This window comes from Blennius ocellaris, assembly GCF_963422515.1.
Source record: "Blennius ocellaris genome assembly, chromosome: 22".
Classification (NCBI taxonomy): Eukaryota; Metazoa; Chordata; class Actinopteri; order Blenniiformes; family Blenniidae; genus Blennius; species Blennius ocellaris.
This window is the reverse complement of record NC_137671.1, coordinates 3,089,113-3,105,276: the sequence shown is the minus strand read 5'-3', so window position 1 is coordinate 3,105,276 and position 16,164 is coordinate 3,089,113. Positions and strand designations below refer to the sequence as shown.

Below are 16,164 nucleotides of genomic sequence, written 5' to 3'. Positions count from 1 at the left end.
CAGGGCTTTCCCTTCTCTGTCATTATGGCAGTATTATAGTTTTCGTCATAAAAAAAAGAGGGATTTGAGTGTGTTTAATTAACTGAGAGGCATTAATTAGCTCCGACAGTGCAAATGGGCGAGGCAGGAGTCACCAGCATGAAACCACTGAGCAATAAACGGTTCTGCAAATGAGTTTCTATTTTTAGCTCACCTTGAGCGTTCCTCCTATGCAGAACCGATCGATAAAGCAATAGAACTGGTAGAAAAATGTGGAAGTATCCCAATGTGTGCACATTACAGTCCATTTCATAGATCACGTCTCCACTTTTAATTATTTTCTTCAGTAAAATAGTCATTTATTATTAGTTGACTATTCTCCAACGTGTCAGTATGGATTTTTGTGGTTATGGGTTTTTTTCCCACCTGAATCAAAGGATCCACAATTATTTGCCTCGTATTTTCAATTCAACTTTATTTAACGTCACAGCATGCGACAGAAGCGTCATCAGCATCATATGTGTGCGACGTGTTTACAGTTGCTGTTCTAAAAATAGCCAATATGCCTATTTGATACAATTCCCAGTCAATATTTACTTGTATTTTACTTGTTTTGTACTCTTAAGGTCACGTTTAGGAGGAGCTCCACTTCTCTATCGGTCCAAACAAACAACAATCACAAAGCTGAAGGAATAAGATGTAATTAATACCATTTGTTGATTTGTTGTTGTTGGTTTTTTTTTCCAGGATTCTGATTGGCCAGCATGGATTTATGCTCGTCATTACACGGTTTCACCTCCAGGTTCATCATGCTCACAGTAGCTCCACGGGTTTTTATTGGGTGTTTGTGTAAATGAAATGTTTTTGTAAACATGGCATGACTCTATCTCTCGTTCCAGGCTCGTTGACTTCTTCCTCCATGTGTCTGATTGCCGCTCCCCGCCCTGATGTGTTTCACCTGGTGGCTTTGGTTTATATTGGCCGTCACCTCTGTGTTCTGGTTGTCGGTCCGCCTGGGTTCCACTGTCTCTTGTGGACTTTGTTTTCTTTGTATATTAGGTCCTATATTGTAAATAAAGCGAGCTTCAATTCGACCGAAGGAAGAGAAACCCAACAGTTTGGTGAGTTTTTGCGTTCATCAACTCATTAACACTTGAACATGTATTTCCCTGTGATGACAAGCAAAGTGTGACTAAGTTGAAAGGCCATCGAACATAATAGGAGACACATTCAGAATTAATCGACACACAAACATTCGCACTGGTTCAGAATATGGCTTGTTTGAATATAACTTTAATTTGAATGGAGAGACTTGACAACACAACACATTTATACATCGTATTTCTAGAATTTGGTTAGAAGCTTTTAATAATGACATTATGCTTAAATTCATGAATCAGCAAAAGATTGAAGCTAATCTGAGGCAACAATGGATGATTGACAATGAATAATCAAATTTACCTTAATAGAATTATGTAGCTTAACATGTCTGCTCTGATGTGATTTTGCATATTAAAGCATGAATCTTACAGCTACCTTTCAAAGAGACGTAAACTGTAAACACTGAATTATTTGTTTTTTGGACATTATATCATTTAATCATCATTCTAAGGCCTCTTTAATCAACACAATGTTGTAGCAAGAGGCAAAGCAGAAACAGCACGAGTGAAACAAACAGGATTCAATTCACTTATTTATATAGAGCAAAATACAACATGGTCATCTCAAGGCAGTTTTACTGAGACAAACTCAACTATTGCACATGAGCAAAGATGACCGCAGGATAACCCAGATTTATTCGTTATAATGCACAAAAAGAAATAACCAGGCAGGAGAACGTACAAGTGGCGCCCCATCAGAGAGCTTATGGATCAAAATCCTACAAAACAATTTTTTTTTAAAGTGTAAAAACAAAGGTCTTTGAAAATATTAAAGGAGAAATGAATTTACTGAATGTTATTAGTGAACACAGTTTTATTTTGCACATATCTGTGTTCATCATAGATTTTGATTTGTGGCAAGACAAAAATCCTCAATGAGAAGAAGATATAGATTTTTCTTTTTGCAAATTAATATGTAAACAGTCCCTGTCGAGTCGGTGATCAGTTCTCTTCTTAATAACTAATCGTAAAAATCCGGTGCTGTATTTCCCTTCAGGTGGGAGTTTCCTTGCCGAGACGACACAATAACGCCTTTAAGTTTTTAAGACTTTCATTGCCTGACTTTAAATGTCAACGCATTCGTCGCACAGCTGCTGGGTTTTGTTCTTTCACCTCCTTAAAGCTGCAAATAGGGAGAAAAAACAAACAAAAAACTGTTAAACACTAAGGGATGTCTCCTCCACGCCGAGAGAGGGTGTGCATGGCTGGATTCCCCCGGTCCGCCCCTCCCCTGCATATCGAGTCTCGTCTGGACCAGAACGAAGGGGCAGCAGGCGGCGGGCGGATGTTGGGACGTGACCGTCGGTTGGATGGATTTGGAGCGTTGGCGATCATGCAGGTGGAAAGAAGAGTGGGAATAAGCAGATAGAGAGGGCGTAAACACGGCGGCTGCGTATGTAGATAACGACTCAACGCGTCCGTGGCCCCCCCCCCCCCCATCGCTGTGATTTACTGTCCGACTGGCGTTGGGGTTGCTGGTGGCGGATTAATAACGGTCGTAAAGAGGCAGGAGGAGGCTTGTGTGTTGCGGGAGGAGGAGAGCGAAGGCGCTGATAAAGTAAGGACGAGAGACAAGTGGGGGTGGGGGGGGTGTAAAAAAGAGAGAGAGAGAGAGAGAGAGAGAGGGGGAGTAGATAAAGCTTGAGGAGGCATCATGAGGTCTTCACTGTCCTACAACTCGCTGTCGGTCCGTCCCAGTCCCAGCAGACGAGCGTTGGACTGGGAGCGCGAGCAGCTGGCCGTGCGACGCCTCTCCTCCCCGCGGGGTCTCGACCTGTTCTCCCCCCCGCCTCTTCCCCGCCGGCCCTCCGCCATCCCCGGCTACCTGCTGGCCCCCTACCAGCAGCCGGACGAGCAGCTCCACCAGCAGAGCCAGGTGCAACACCAGCGTCTGTCTCTGTCCGTGGGCTCAGACGCCTCGCTGGCGCCCCCCGCACCCCCCTCGGCGGGCGCCGCCGCCGCCGCCGCCCCGCCCTGCTGCCGCCCGGTGGGAGTCATGCACCTCCTCCGGCTGGGTCTGCTGGCGTTCAGCTGCCTCTTCTGGGCGGCCGGCTTGGCCATCTTCACCATGGGCGTGTGGGCGCAGATCTCCCTGGCGGACTACATGCTGCTGTCGGCCAACAAGTACCCCAACGCCCCGCTCATCCTCCTGTCCACGGGGGCCGCCGTCACCGCCTGGGGCTTCCTGGGGTGCCTCGGCGTCGCCGCCAACCTGCCCGGCGTCCTGCGGGCTTACGGGTACTTCCAGCTCGCGGCGCTCGTCGGCGGTCTGGCCGCCGGCCTCTCGGGCCTCTTCTACCGCGAGGACATCGCCGGAGGGTTTCGCAGCGGCCTACAGCGAGCGGTGCTGGGCTACACCGAGGACGAGGGCCGTGCCGACGCCCTAGACAGCCTGCAGAGGGCCCTGGAGTGCTGCGGCGCCGAGGGCTGGCGCGACTGGCTCACGTCGGACTGGGCCATCCAGCACATGGTCTTCGTCCCCAACGAGAACGGCACCTCGGTGGCCCTGCCGGACAGCTGCTGCGTGCGGCGCAAGGGCTGCAGGAACCGGCCCCTGCTGACGGACGACGGCGTGGAAGGGGTGGCGGCGGCGGGGATCCATCCGCACGGCTGCTTCCGCAAAGTCTTCAGCCTGGTCAACGACAACGTCTTCCACATCGCCGCCACGGTGCTGGGACTGGCCTTCACGCAGATCGGCGGCATCGCGCTGGCTTGTCTCCTGGCCAACAAGATGGCGCCGAGGCAGCACCGCCGCGTGGTGGCGCATTGATTGATTTAAGGCCACGAACAAGCTTGTCCCGGACCAATTTGTAGACAGTTTGGAGTCGGTGAGTGCAAATGAGCTGAAAATAGGGAAGAAAGTGTCTGGAGCCTCCAGAGGTAAAGATCCCGTAAAGTCGATGCCAAGCGAAGACCATCGGTCAACGCCGTCAAACCTGGAGGAGAGATTATATTTGCGGCATTAATACCGTGACCCAAGGCCAGACACAATTTACTCAAAGTTGAAGGGAAGTTGGCTCTTGTTGACAAAATCTTATTTTAGGGAAATGCTGAATTGAGAAATTTCAATTTAAATAACCTCCTAGTTTCAGAAACTTCCACTTTACAGCTGTTTTACACTCAACTGGTCAATCAAACTCCACCGAGGTGGAACAAAGGTCATCTAATATTCTGTTTACAAGTGTGGTGCCGGTTCCTAAAATGTACTATTTGATACCAGGTACCTTGTTTAAAAAGTAGCTACTTTAGTACTTTCTGAGAATAAAAAGTAACTCGTTTGTTTGCAAAACAACTCTTGCATTACTTTCATTTGGAGGTCTCAGTTAGGATGTTTAATCAATGTGTACATAGCTGTATTATTGTAGCGTTGCTATCATACATTAACTGAACTTTCAATCAGTGGGAGGAAGATGCTCTATGATCTGGAAGTTTTTAAAACGAATGCTGCAGAGAGCTCTGAGAAAGAAAAATAAATTTATTCAAGGCTGCTGAAGCTCATTGTGGACTACAAGCTAATGCTAATGCTAATGTCTGATATCTTCTATGTTACTGTGAAAACGAGCGAGTTTATGAACAATCGTCCTCCAGTTAACAGGAGTTCACCGAGATAATTACTGTCAGGGACAATTTCAGCTAACGCTAACGGACACGCTAGTGATTTCGACCGCTTGTTTGTTCCTGACAAAAGTAATGTGATTACAGTAACAAGCCACTTTGTAATGCATTATTTACAACACTGCTTTCTACTAGTTGTTTAGTTTTTTTGCAGAATCTGTTCAGATTCCAGAAACTGCAGAATTGGTCCAATTTTTTTTTTTATTTATTTTTGTAAAGGATTGTCTTTAGTTTAATTGGCGGCATGAATTATTAAGGTTCTCTACATGTTCTCTCGAGGGGAACCCAGCTTGGATTGAACGTTCACCTCAGTGTTTTCCTAAATTGCACATCTGAATGCACAGGAATGCTCACCAGCAGGTTTCCACTCGGGATTATTTAGTCTGTCTGTTCAGCAGACGTTCAATTCTGCGTCATTTCCCATCACAGAGCTGAAACTGTGCTCCAACGGTGCTTCTGCAAAAAAAAAAAAATGAAAACTTGTGAAAACAGCTCGCCGCCTCTTTTTGTGCCGTTTACACCGCAGACGGACGCCGAGGTTTCTAAACATTACTTTCCCTCTGTTTTCTTCCAGACTGGAAGCACAACACTGAAGTACCCCCAAAATAATGTGACATTGTGTGTTTGCATGACTCGGCTTCACTTTTAGCATGAAACGGCAAGAGGTTTGGATCAGATCAGCCCTTTTTAATTCACTTAATTTACTGTATTTTGACAGTATTAGAAGTAGCTTAAATCCTTGTAAAATGTCAAAGAAAGACTTTTTTCATTCGATTATGTGCTATAATACCACAATTTTCAGCTGTAAATATATACAAGATTTGAGTTTCATCCACAAACTGTTTTTTTACTAATTTTTTTTACTATAAAGTTATTACTGTTCCTGGTTTAGGATCACAACATGTTATTTTATTCTCCCTGCTTTGATCATCATGTCTGTTTCGTAGCTTAGACTAATCATCATATAATTGCATTGTGAACAATATTGTATAATCTATTGTAATAATTGCAAAAACAAGCATGATTGAGCCTGTGAACTGTAACTGTGAACAATAAACACAAAAGAAACTTTGCCTGCTGTCAACCGGAGGAGCCTGACTTTCAATTCTTTACTCACAACAAGAATATAATCAGTGTGGGATAGCAGATAATAATTTACAGAAATGTATATACAATAGTTTGTACTGTCGTTCTTCAGACATTTTCTCTAATTCTTTATTCACTATAAAACTCCACCAGGAGCTTTTCAATACTGCAGATGTGCCTATTTTCCCCCAAAATATTTGATTTGTACAGTATAGACATTATATCTGTTTTCTACTTTCCTAAATGTTCCCATAATCCTTTGCATTTGACTGAATTATTCAGTATTTATTACATTAGAGCAGCTCTTTATTATATTGCCCCACTTTTCCCGATGTTCCTTTGCTTAAAATCCTTCAACATTAAGAGAAACATATTGTATGTGGATGGTACATTCCAGCTGTTTTCTGTTGTAGGTATTATCAATCTGAATTGTGTTCATTACGGCACTAAACTGTGTACACTGCAATCAATCTGCAATCAATCTCTAGTAGCAGCCTTAAGTTTCCCATAATGTCTATTATTACACTGTAAAAACCACAGCAGACTCTACCATAGCAACTACATTTGAGCTTCTTTACACTGTAGTAGCTAATAAATCCCATAATTTTTTGGGGTCTAAATACAAAACCAGCTCTACAATTCCAATAATCATTTGCAATTTGAATTAACTTAAATATGTTGTCTAAGCTGCAGTAAAATGTGGAACCTTTTCAAAGTAACTTCCACATTTCTTCCTTTTTCTTTCAAAATCCTATATTGTAAACAAGGAGGTCATATTTAGTCTCTTCCCCCAAGTCAGGCCACTTTTTTTCAGGCATTAACTAATCAGCATCTTGATAAACTGTGAGGTGGGATGGGTTATCTGGGCAAAGGAGAAGTGCTCACCAACACAGATTTAGACAGATTTGTGATCAATATTTGAGAGCAATAGGTCTTTTTTGTATATAGAGAAGTTTTACATCTTTGAGCTCAGCGCATTAAAAAATGGGAGCAAAAACCAAAGTGTTGCTCAGTGTAGAAAAACGGCTTTCTATTCACACTGTATTCCTATTTACATTATTATACTGTACAATTTAGATGTGATCCTTGCTGTAATAGCCCAAAGCTATTTAATTATGACTTAAATAATGCATGTTTTGTAGTATTTTAAGCTCCTAAATAAAGCGTGATATCCATCCTATACAGTAGAAGGTTATGAGTCCAGCGACTGCAGCTTGAAAAGCTCCACCAGGCTTTGTTTTTATGAGAAGGGCCAGGTTGGAAATGTGCCGGAGCTTTAAATTCTTGTGTTTGGCAGCGGTCGATCTCTGTCTGAGACCTTCGGCAGGTCAATCCTGAGTTATGGCTGCCTCAGTGACATCTCATTTCCACCACGCACCTGAGACCGTGGTGGTGATTAGATCCGCCCTTGGAGGGGAAACAACAACCGCAGCGGCAGATGCCCCGGCGGAGCCTGATGAAACACAGCAGCACCATCCAGCATTGATTAGTTTATAAAGATCCGCCATTATAGAAAATATGACGGGGAGGTTCATTATTTAGCCTCCGAGTTTACCTTAAACCCTTCATATATCACTGCTCCGACGCAGAGGCTTTAGGCTGTTCCCTCCACACAGTGACAACCATTTTCATGACCTAATTATTCTATTGATTAGCCTATTTTGCTCCAACAAAGCTTGCTGAGGCTCTCTGTCTGATCACACTGCCCTTGCTGTTTGGCCTCAAGTTGAGGTCACATCTCCACTAGCAATTAAATCACGCACAAAGTATAAACTCGCAGAGATATTTGATCAATTGCTCCAATCTAGGGACACCCTCAGGTGTTTTCAGGGTGTTGTGGCACCATTCTTTAACGTAAATCAGATGTTTCTAATAACTGTAAATGTCTTGCATATTGAGGCCTTCCCTGGACTTTGCCCATTTCCAGTCTGCTCAAGTAAACATGCCCTGGGGCTTTCTCTCTCACATGGGTGTGTCTGTAAAGCTCCTGCAAGTCGGCTGAATCTGATAATAACACGGATTGGCCTTTTCCTTGGTTGGTTTTCAGTCGGCAGCGTTGTGAGGCACTCGAACTCTGCATTTACTCTGTGGATTTATGTCATAGGCCTTGGAAATGCAGTCAGGCACAGCTTTGCCTTTGTGAAATTGTTCTTTGTTAACGTGAAGTTTCTCTCAAATCTGTGGAAAAAACGTTGTTTAAAAAAAACAACAAACAAACTTGAAAATCTGTCAATTGAAATCTAATTCTTGCGGGACTCCGGACTTTACGCGACTCTCCGCCTCTTCAGGTCTGCCCTACATGTGATTGCTTGTGGTCTTTTGCAGTCTGCAGGGCTGTCTCTCTGCGCTCTGCCCCACATTTTTTTTGTCCTCTGGCAAATCCTCGTCGCTGCGTAAAAGCCGCCTCGCGCCGCCTGGGAAATGTAGTGGCTTTACGCGCACCGCTTCCTCCCACGAAATGGACCTGAAAGCCGAACTCCTCAAGTCCATCTGGTACGCCTTCACCTCGCTGGACGTGGAAAAGTGCGGAAAAGTGTCCAAATCGCAGTTAAAGGTAAGCGGGACCGCCTGGGAGACGTTTATGGGGACGAGGGAAGCCGCGGGTCGTGACGGGACAGTGGACACGGACACATTTATTCTGATATTTCGAGTTAAAGCTCAAGTTTCCGTCTCTCCGAAGACCAACTGGTCTTGGTCGTTACGTGCGTTCACTTATTAGAATAGAATATCTGGAGCGGCGTTGTGATCGGAGGGACGATGTAGCGTAAATATAAATTAAAATAGTGTAAAAACTGCTCAAATTAGACGTGAGTGGCCACTTTAAGCTTTAAGCTCAAAGTCCGACCGTTTCCTGTGGCCCAGAAACAAACAACTGCCCCACTGTGAAGAGTTGTTAATAAAAAACACGGCGCGTAAATGTCTCGTTTCCAACTCGGTGCGCGTCTGTTATGTTGCTTCCCGTCCAGTCGCTACAAGCCTGACTGAACACCTACAAGGTGTGAGGAATCCAGGGGGGGGGAAGAGCAGACAGCTGTCCCAACACGCTCACAGACTGAGGCATGTGTGTGAGGAAACATATGGGAGTGTGCGGGACAAAAAAAAACAAAAACAACATGCGTGAAGTGTGTGCGTCTCTCCTCTCAGGTGCTCTCTCACAACCTGTACACCGTCCTCAACATCCCGCACGACCCGGTGGCCCTGGAGGAACACTTCCAGGACGACGACGATGGCCCTGTGTCCAATCATGGCTACATGCCCTACCTCAACAAATACATACTGGATAAGGTAGAAAAAAAAATCACGTTTGCAGGAGTTTATATGGTTTAATGTGGCAAAAAGTACCACTGAAGGTGTTTATACTATTAAAAAAATGAAGCTCAGTAAGATTATAATCCCCCCATGACTCTTGTAATTAATTGTATATTTCTATTTATTGCAATTATAGTTTGCTTTGAATCAAATGTACATTTTGTGAGTGAACTCCTTAATGTAATTAACCCCTTTAACACCTCGAAAGCGTTTAAACTGTTGTGAAGTAATATAAAGTAATTGATTACTGTGATCCTGTTATTTATGGAAATGATGAGTAACTGATTACATTAATGTGTAGTGAAGTTTTAATGGGTTCTATGTCCCACTAACCGGTGTAACCTCGATTGAACTTGGGAGTTACTCAGTCACTAGTGTGACCTGCTGAGCTGACATGTTTCACAGCAACTCTATAAAAATACACTGCAAAAGAAACAATCAAAAGTCATGCAACTCCACATTTCCACGGAACTAGTTAGGTTTCATTTGTTATAATTGCTCCAGTAACTCCATTATCTTTGAAAAAGCAGCGAGTAACTGTAATTTGTTACTTTTCCTTGGTTGGCTTGGTGAACTCCCGTGCTTTGTGATGTCAGTTTTACAACCCTCTGAAGTTTCTGTGTCAGCAGAGCGACGGACAGCGTGACTTCATGAACTGAGCCTGTCACTAATCAGTTACTAAATGTCATTTCAACTCAGCTGTGGAGTGTCTCCAGTTGTTCTCGACCCTTTACATAGTGTGATCACGATCAGCAAAAATGGCAGTACCGCAGAAGTAAAAATGATCTTACTCATAAGCTTCGTATTTTGCAGGTAAAACAACAATTATTCTTTTAAAAAAAACCTGGAAATTATAGAGCATTGTCACGTTTCTGTGCTGCCTTGCCTTCGTAGCTGTAATATTTACAAGCGTGTGAGTTTAATTTAGGCCCGACAACTTTTTCGAATAAAAACTGAAAACTTTCGTGAGTCTGTTTACACAACAACAGTGAGTCTCTGAAAACAGCTTGTTGAAAACAGCTCCCATGGTGGAAGTTATCGAAAGATGGACAATAAGAACAATATTTCCTCCAGAGTGTCATGACTCCCAGTTCACATTCTCCTGGACTTGGTAGTTTTATAGTTTTTACCGTGTGTTGTTCTGTGCGCTGTGTGGATTCATTACAATAACGACCAACAGCACCCACTAGTGGCCTGGCATGATATAAGTGCATTGTTCCCATAGTTTCTGCCATTTGACAGGAAACAGACATTGTTTTCAAAGCATCGTTTTGTACACATGAAACTTTTCTTAACCTAAAATGCAAAAGCGATGCATTTTCACTTGAAAACGAGGCCTTGGTTGATTTTACTTGTACAGTTTTGATTTGAAGCGGCACTCGCCACTGTTTAGTGGCTGGAAACTCTCCCCGGTTTGATTGTAAGCGTTTACTTCCAGGTGCAGGAGGGGATGTTCGATAAGGAGAAATTTGACGACCTGTGCTGGATGATGACCATGAAGAAGAACTTCAAGGCGGCGCCACAGGGGGCGCTGCTGTCGGAGAGAGACAATTTCAAGCTCTTCTGTTTGTTTAACCTCCTGTCTGAGGATCGCTACCCACTGGTGATGATAACAGAGGAGGTGAGAGAAGCTGAGGAGAGTTTGGATTCCATCCATCCATCCATCCATCCATCCATCCATCCATAAGAGTAAAATAAGACTAAAATAAGCTTAGAAATGAGAAAAAAAAACTGATTTACAAAAGCCAAAATGGATAAAACAGCTAGATTGTATAAAAAATGTTGAAAAAGTCGGTTGAATCCACCAAAATCTGATACAAAACACCCGAAATTTTAGCCTAATCTTAAGGTTTAGACATGTTTTGCAACTACAGTTTGATTTAGTTTGGTGGAAATTCACAAAAAGCCTCTCGGGTCATAAAGACTGCAGACCTCTGGACAAGCTTGTGTCCTGACACTGTCACGTGGTCTGACATTTTTCTTTTTTACTGCAGAAGAAAAAAGCAAGTGCAAGTAAGTATGTTAATGAGCTTCTTCCTTCCTGCACTTCCTCCATAATGCTTTTGGTTTCCTGTCGCAAGGGACAAAAATAAACTGCTTCTGTGCAATCGGCACAGTAGCTTTCCACATGTAGAAGTGCAACTGGAATGATTAATGTTCTATTTTAGTAAATGTTTCCATTTGAAATCCAGCTGTCGGATGAGTGCGCGAAGTAAAAAAAAAACCTGAGTTGTGTTTGTTTGAATGCCCTCAGGTGGAGTATCTCCTCAAGAAGATCTGTACGGCCATGAGTCAGGAGTGGGACGAGAAGCCCATGGAGGACCTGATATCCCAGGATGCCTCAGTGCAGGAGGACGGCGTGTCGGTGTGGAGCTTCCTGGAGCACATGGGCGCAGGTCGGCTGCTGAGGGTCACCAGCGCCGAGGCCTTCAGCCTGGCCCTGGACGAGGTCTTCCTGGAGATGTATCACAACGTTCTGAAGAGGGTGAGCCGCTCGGCCTCCCGTGCAGCAACGCTCCACCTCTCCACCAGTCTGTCTTTTCTTACTCCAACCCCTCGTCTGGCAGGGTTACATGTGGAAGAAGGGACACGTGCGCAGGAACTGGACCGAGCGCTGGTTCGTGCTGAAGCCCTCCTCCATGGCTTACTACGTAAGCGAGGCCCTTAAAGACAAGAGAGGCGCGATCCAGCTGGATAAAAACTGCGTCATCGAGGTGAGTCAGACATGGAAATTATATATATATATATATATATATATATATATATATATATATATATATATATATATATATATATATATATATATATATATATATATATATATATATATATATATATATTGTGCATTTTGAAAAGTGTAAGATTTAAATAATGAAGCTTTTCAAGGTCTGGGACTTCCTCTACCAGAGATCACAAGGGACACTGGAGGCTGTGTGTGAGTCTGTCAAATAGAGGGATTTATATATGTCAAATAAAACCAGAAAAAAAAATAATAATAATAATCTACACCTGGAAAGCTGGATGTGTGTTCTGTTGTTTGGCTTCACTTGTTTTAGTGAATCAACTGTGAGAGGGAGGTCGCTGCCTTTCTCAGGCCCTGTTTACAAAGTGTTATAGTTAAAATGGAAAACGTACATTAGTTTTTGAAGCATAATATTGAATAATTGGCAATATTTTCCAAATGTATTTGTATGTCTTACAATGGGAATTATTTAGCGTTGCCCAAACATTTGTATTAAAGGCTATAATGCAGCTATTTTACCTTAGAAAGATTCTGATTTCTGAATCTTTTTTACATTCTCTAATTTGACTCTTGCAATAGGTTCTGATTTCAGTTTGCAAGGGATCAACAAACACTCTTGACTTACGTCACCTGCAAAGAGGATTATTCAAACGAGAGTTTTATGTGCATTGTTGCTTGTGTTTGTCGTGAAGTGATTGGACGAAGCGCCGAGCAAAGGAAATGAATCTCTCCACGACAACAGCACCGTATCTGCTCAAGGCTGAGCTGCTTCACACCTCATTGTCACACAAACATGCTCCACTGACATGTTTGTTCACGATATCAACTCTGTTCCCATATTTGCTCGTGTGAATCAGATCAGCGTGTGAGAATGACAAAGGAAGCAACTTGAAATTTCCCAAGAAAAGTGGAATCAATGAAAGATTCCTCCGCTTGAATTTTACTGCTCTACTTCCTTTTGGGTGAAATGGCCTGTATATGGCCTCAGAACTAACACCTCTGTTCGCGAGTGCCTCCTGTGGTGAAACTTGGTATTACAGAACCCGCAGAGTTTTCGTTGAAAATTTCTTTAAAACGAAGTCCCGGCTGACATTTCCTCACATGTCTTGTCTTCTATATCTCATCTGGCTTTGTGGGAAACTAAATACACACACGTTTATCTTGTGTTTCAGCCGATTCCAGACAGGGAAGGAAAGCGCTGCATGTTCTGCGTGAAAACCCACAACAAAACCTTCGAGATGAGCGCGTCGGACCAGAGACAGAAGGTGGAATGGACTCAAGGTGCGTTGGTGTATAGAACCAGGAGGAGTTACGCAGTGACTGAGTCACAGTTCCAAACAAATCAAGCTGCAGGATGATTGTTTTATCTTTTGTTGAGAGACTATATAATAGTGTTTTAGACCGTTACACCTTGATTTGTAATGTTTTGTTTACCTAAACATCTGCAAATTAATCAATAATAGTGAAGTTAATCATACATGTGACCCTTATTGTGAAGATGCAGTGTGCAGTATATCAAGTGTAAAGGCTTTAACATGGTAAAAATCAGTGCTGCTTTTGTGATTATTTTATTAAAGGGTTCGCTTTGGCAATTTATCTCCATGGTTTTATTGTTATCGGTCTGTATGTTGTTCTTTATTTCAAGATAAGTTAATGACTTAATGAGGGAATCACTCATTAGACTAGCTCACACAGTGCTGAAACCTCAGTCACAGCTGTACGACAATAACAGTTATTTACATGTTTTCCCTGCCAATACTTTTAGGATTATGTTAAAAATGTCTCTTGCCCCAACTTCAACTTTCTACCTCAATCCAATCATCAGCCATACAAACGGCGCTGCGTCTTCAGAGCGAGGGGAAGCGCTCGCTTCACTACGAGCTCAAGGCGAAGCGGCGCGTCCAGCGGGAACACAGCCAGCGGGAGCGCAGCCGCAGCAGCCGCAGCAGCTGCAGCAGCCGCAGCAGCCGCAGCAGCCAATCGGACGACCTGACCATCCAGGAGCTGGAGAAGCTGGAGAGGGAGAAGGGGAGGCAGGACATGGAGATAGAAAACATCATCCAGGTAGGAACCGAACCACAGAGCGGCGAACTGCAGATGCAACTTTTACTTTTGCGTGATGCATGACGTGTGTGTATGCGTGTGTGTGTCTCGCAGCATGCACGAGAATTGGAAACACGCAGACGGGAGGCGGAGGAGAGAGAGAGGAGGAAACAGAAGGAGGTGCAGATGGAGCTGGAGAGACAGCTGAAAGAGGCTGAGATGGTGAGGATTAAACTTTATTGAAAAAAAAATTTATTTCACAGCCCACGTTAACGACTCTGATCTGTGGAAACACGGCGTCAAAGTCAACGATTCAGAGAAATGGCGACAAGGTTCCTGGAAAAAGTGATTCGGGTATAGGTCACTTCTTTCCACTCAGCTGCGTTCGTGCGTGCGTGTTGTGCACCCAGGTGAGAGACAGCATGCAGGCTGAGATGCAGGAGAAGGAAAAGGAGGCGGAGCAGCAGAAGAAAAGGATTAAAGAGCTGGAGCTGACTCAGCGGAAACTGGAGGCGGCCCTCACCATGGAGATCCAGGCTCGGCAGGAGGAGGAGCGGGCCGGACTGGAGCTGCAGAGGTTCGCCCAGCCGCCTCCCATCTTCACTTCAAAACACGCGTGCGATGGAGTTAACCGCTTTCATCAGCTGCTCCTTGCATTCCTCAGAGTGCTGAGGGCCGAGGAGGAGAAGAAGAGGCAGTTCATGCTCCTCCAGGAGCAGCAGAGAGCCTCGCACAACCTCAGCCCGGTACAGGAGGCCTCAGACGGGAGCGCCGACGAGGAAACCCCCTCGGCCCTCTACTCCGCCTCTCAGGAGCTGCAGGACTTGCAGGCGTCCCGCCAGAGGAGCCACCAGCACCTGGAGGTGAGTATCCAAAACACACTTTCAATAGATCCTCGTCCTGGAACAACGATTCTGATGCTGCTTGTTTGGTTCCGCGGTTGCAGGAAGTTCAGGAGAAGCTGAGGAACGCCAGCCAACACGTACGACACTGGAACGTCCAGCTGAACCGCCTGATGAAGCCCATCTCTCCCGCAGGTGCTTCTCAAGGCATCCGTGCATGTTTTTCTGCGGCGGACGATCAGCTGATCGCAGCCGATCGCAGCTGATCGCGGGGTGAAAAGCAGGCTGCAGGAAAGGAAATCGTAGCGAGTCGGAGGAGCACATGAGGGCGGGGCAAACGCAGACCTGGAACAAAACTCTGGACCTCATAGAAAAGACACACGAGAACCTAAATGTGAAGTCTAAAGTGAAACATATTTCTAAACGTGGACAATGCATTCGAAAAAGCTTTTCAAGGAGGATGATTTGAAGACGAGGGATGAAGGGCCTGCGGGGTTTTTAATCGAGGAAAAACAATCAGAGGACAGGAAATTACTCCTCAAAATAAATTGTGGACCAGGTTTTATGGTATGATGAGCTTTATGATGCTCTCTAACTTATCTCAGTTCATGTGTGTTTTAAACTTACTGTTCTGCTTCTGTGGAAAGGAAGCCGTCTCACTTTCGGTATCTCTTCATAAACGATTATGTAGATTTAGACCAAGCGTGCAGTTTCTTTGCAAATGGGACTTGGTTGTCTATTCCAGCCGCCAGCCAACCTGCTCAAAGAAACATCAATTAGCTATTTAGAGTCACCAGCAAACAAAGCAAGCATCTTTTTGGGCTGCGGGGAGAATCTGACGTATCTGGAGAAAACCCATGCACATTAACAACATGCAAACTCCACACATGCAGACTCTTAAGCCCACATCCAAAGTCATTAAAATCCCTCCGACTGTAATAACGTACATCTTTGTGTCTTTCCTACAGAACGTTTGGATCATCGTTTGTTATCAACGCGCTCATGTCCCAAAACGGAGTTCGCACTGGCCAGCAATGAGTTTGTCTCCAAGTTTAAGATCCGAGGCAGTCAGAACAGCCAAACACAACGCGATGGACTGCAGGAGCAGATGGAGGCCGTCAGCCTGTCCGACGAATCGGACGACTCGCATGATAAATCCAACGGACGGATGTGACCTGTCAGACATCAGAACAAAATTAATATTTGTGTAAAACTAAGAGTGAGTGGAGGAAAAGTACAAAAAGCCTTGTATTATATTTATATTTTGAATTTCTCATTCACAATGATGAGGAGGTATAAATAAAAACACATCGGACAAAGACTGAGATTTACAGTTTTGTACAATAAAGTTTATGATGAATAATACAAATGTATTTTTGTCAATATT

At 44.2% G+C, this 16,164-nt stretch overlaps 2 protein-coding genes across 3 annotated transcripts; both read left to right on the top strand.

The window, feature by feature from the left end:
• Positions 1-2,793: 2,793 nt before the first annotated feature.
• On the top strand, positions 2,794-3,909 carry LOC308146379 (tetraspanin-7-like; the record flags this gene model as incomplete). The annotated part of the gene is made up of 1 exon (XM_080518160.1): positions 2,794-3,909. One exon carries the CDS (start codon positions 2,794-2,796, stop codon positions 3,907-3,909), a length of 1,116 nt encoding a protein of 371 aa, XP_080374286.1.
• Positions 3,910-8,298: 4,389 nt separating this feature from the next.
• On the top strand, positions 8,299-16,087 carry def6c (DEF6 guanine nucleotide exchange factor c; the record flags this gene model as incomplete). Of its 2 annotated transcripts, XM_080517976.1 has the most annotated exons (12): positions 8,299-8,394; positions 8,985-9,125; positions 10,588-10,770; positions 11,404-11,634; positions 11,717-11,863; positions 13,065-13,173; positions 13,718-13,956; positions 14,050-14,157; positions 14,346-14,512; positions 14,600-14,798; positions 14,882-14,972; positions 15,746-16,087. In XM_080517976.1, the coding sequence occupies 12 exons, from the start codon at positions 8,299-8,301 to the stop codon at positions 15,949-15,951; spliced, it is 1,917 nt and encodes a 638-aa protein (XP_080374102.1). In that variant the 3' UTR covers positions 15,952-16,087. The 2 variants fall into 2 exon arrangements, with proteins under 2 accessions (XP_080374102.1, XP_080374101.1); XM_080517975.1 differs by having other exon boundaries at positions 14,346-14,798.
• Between the last annotated feature and the right edge of the window lie 77 nt (positions 16,088-16,164).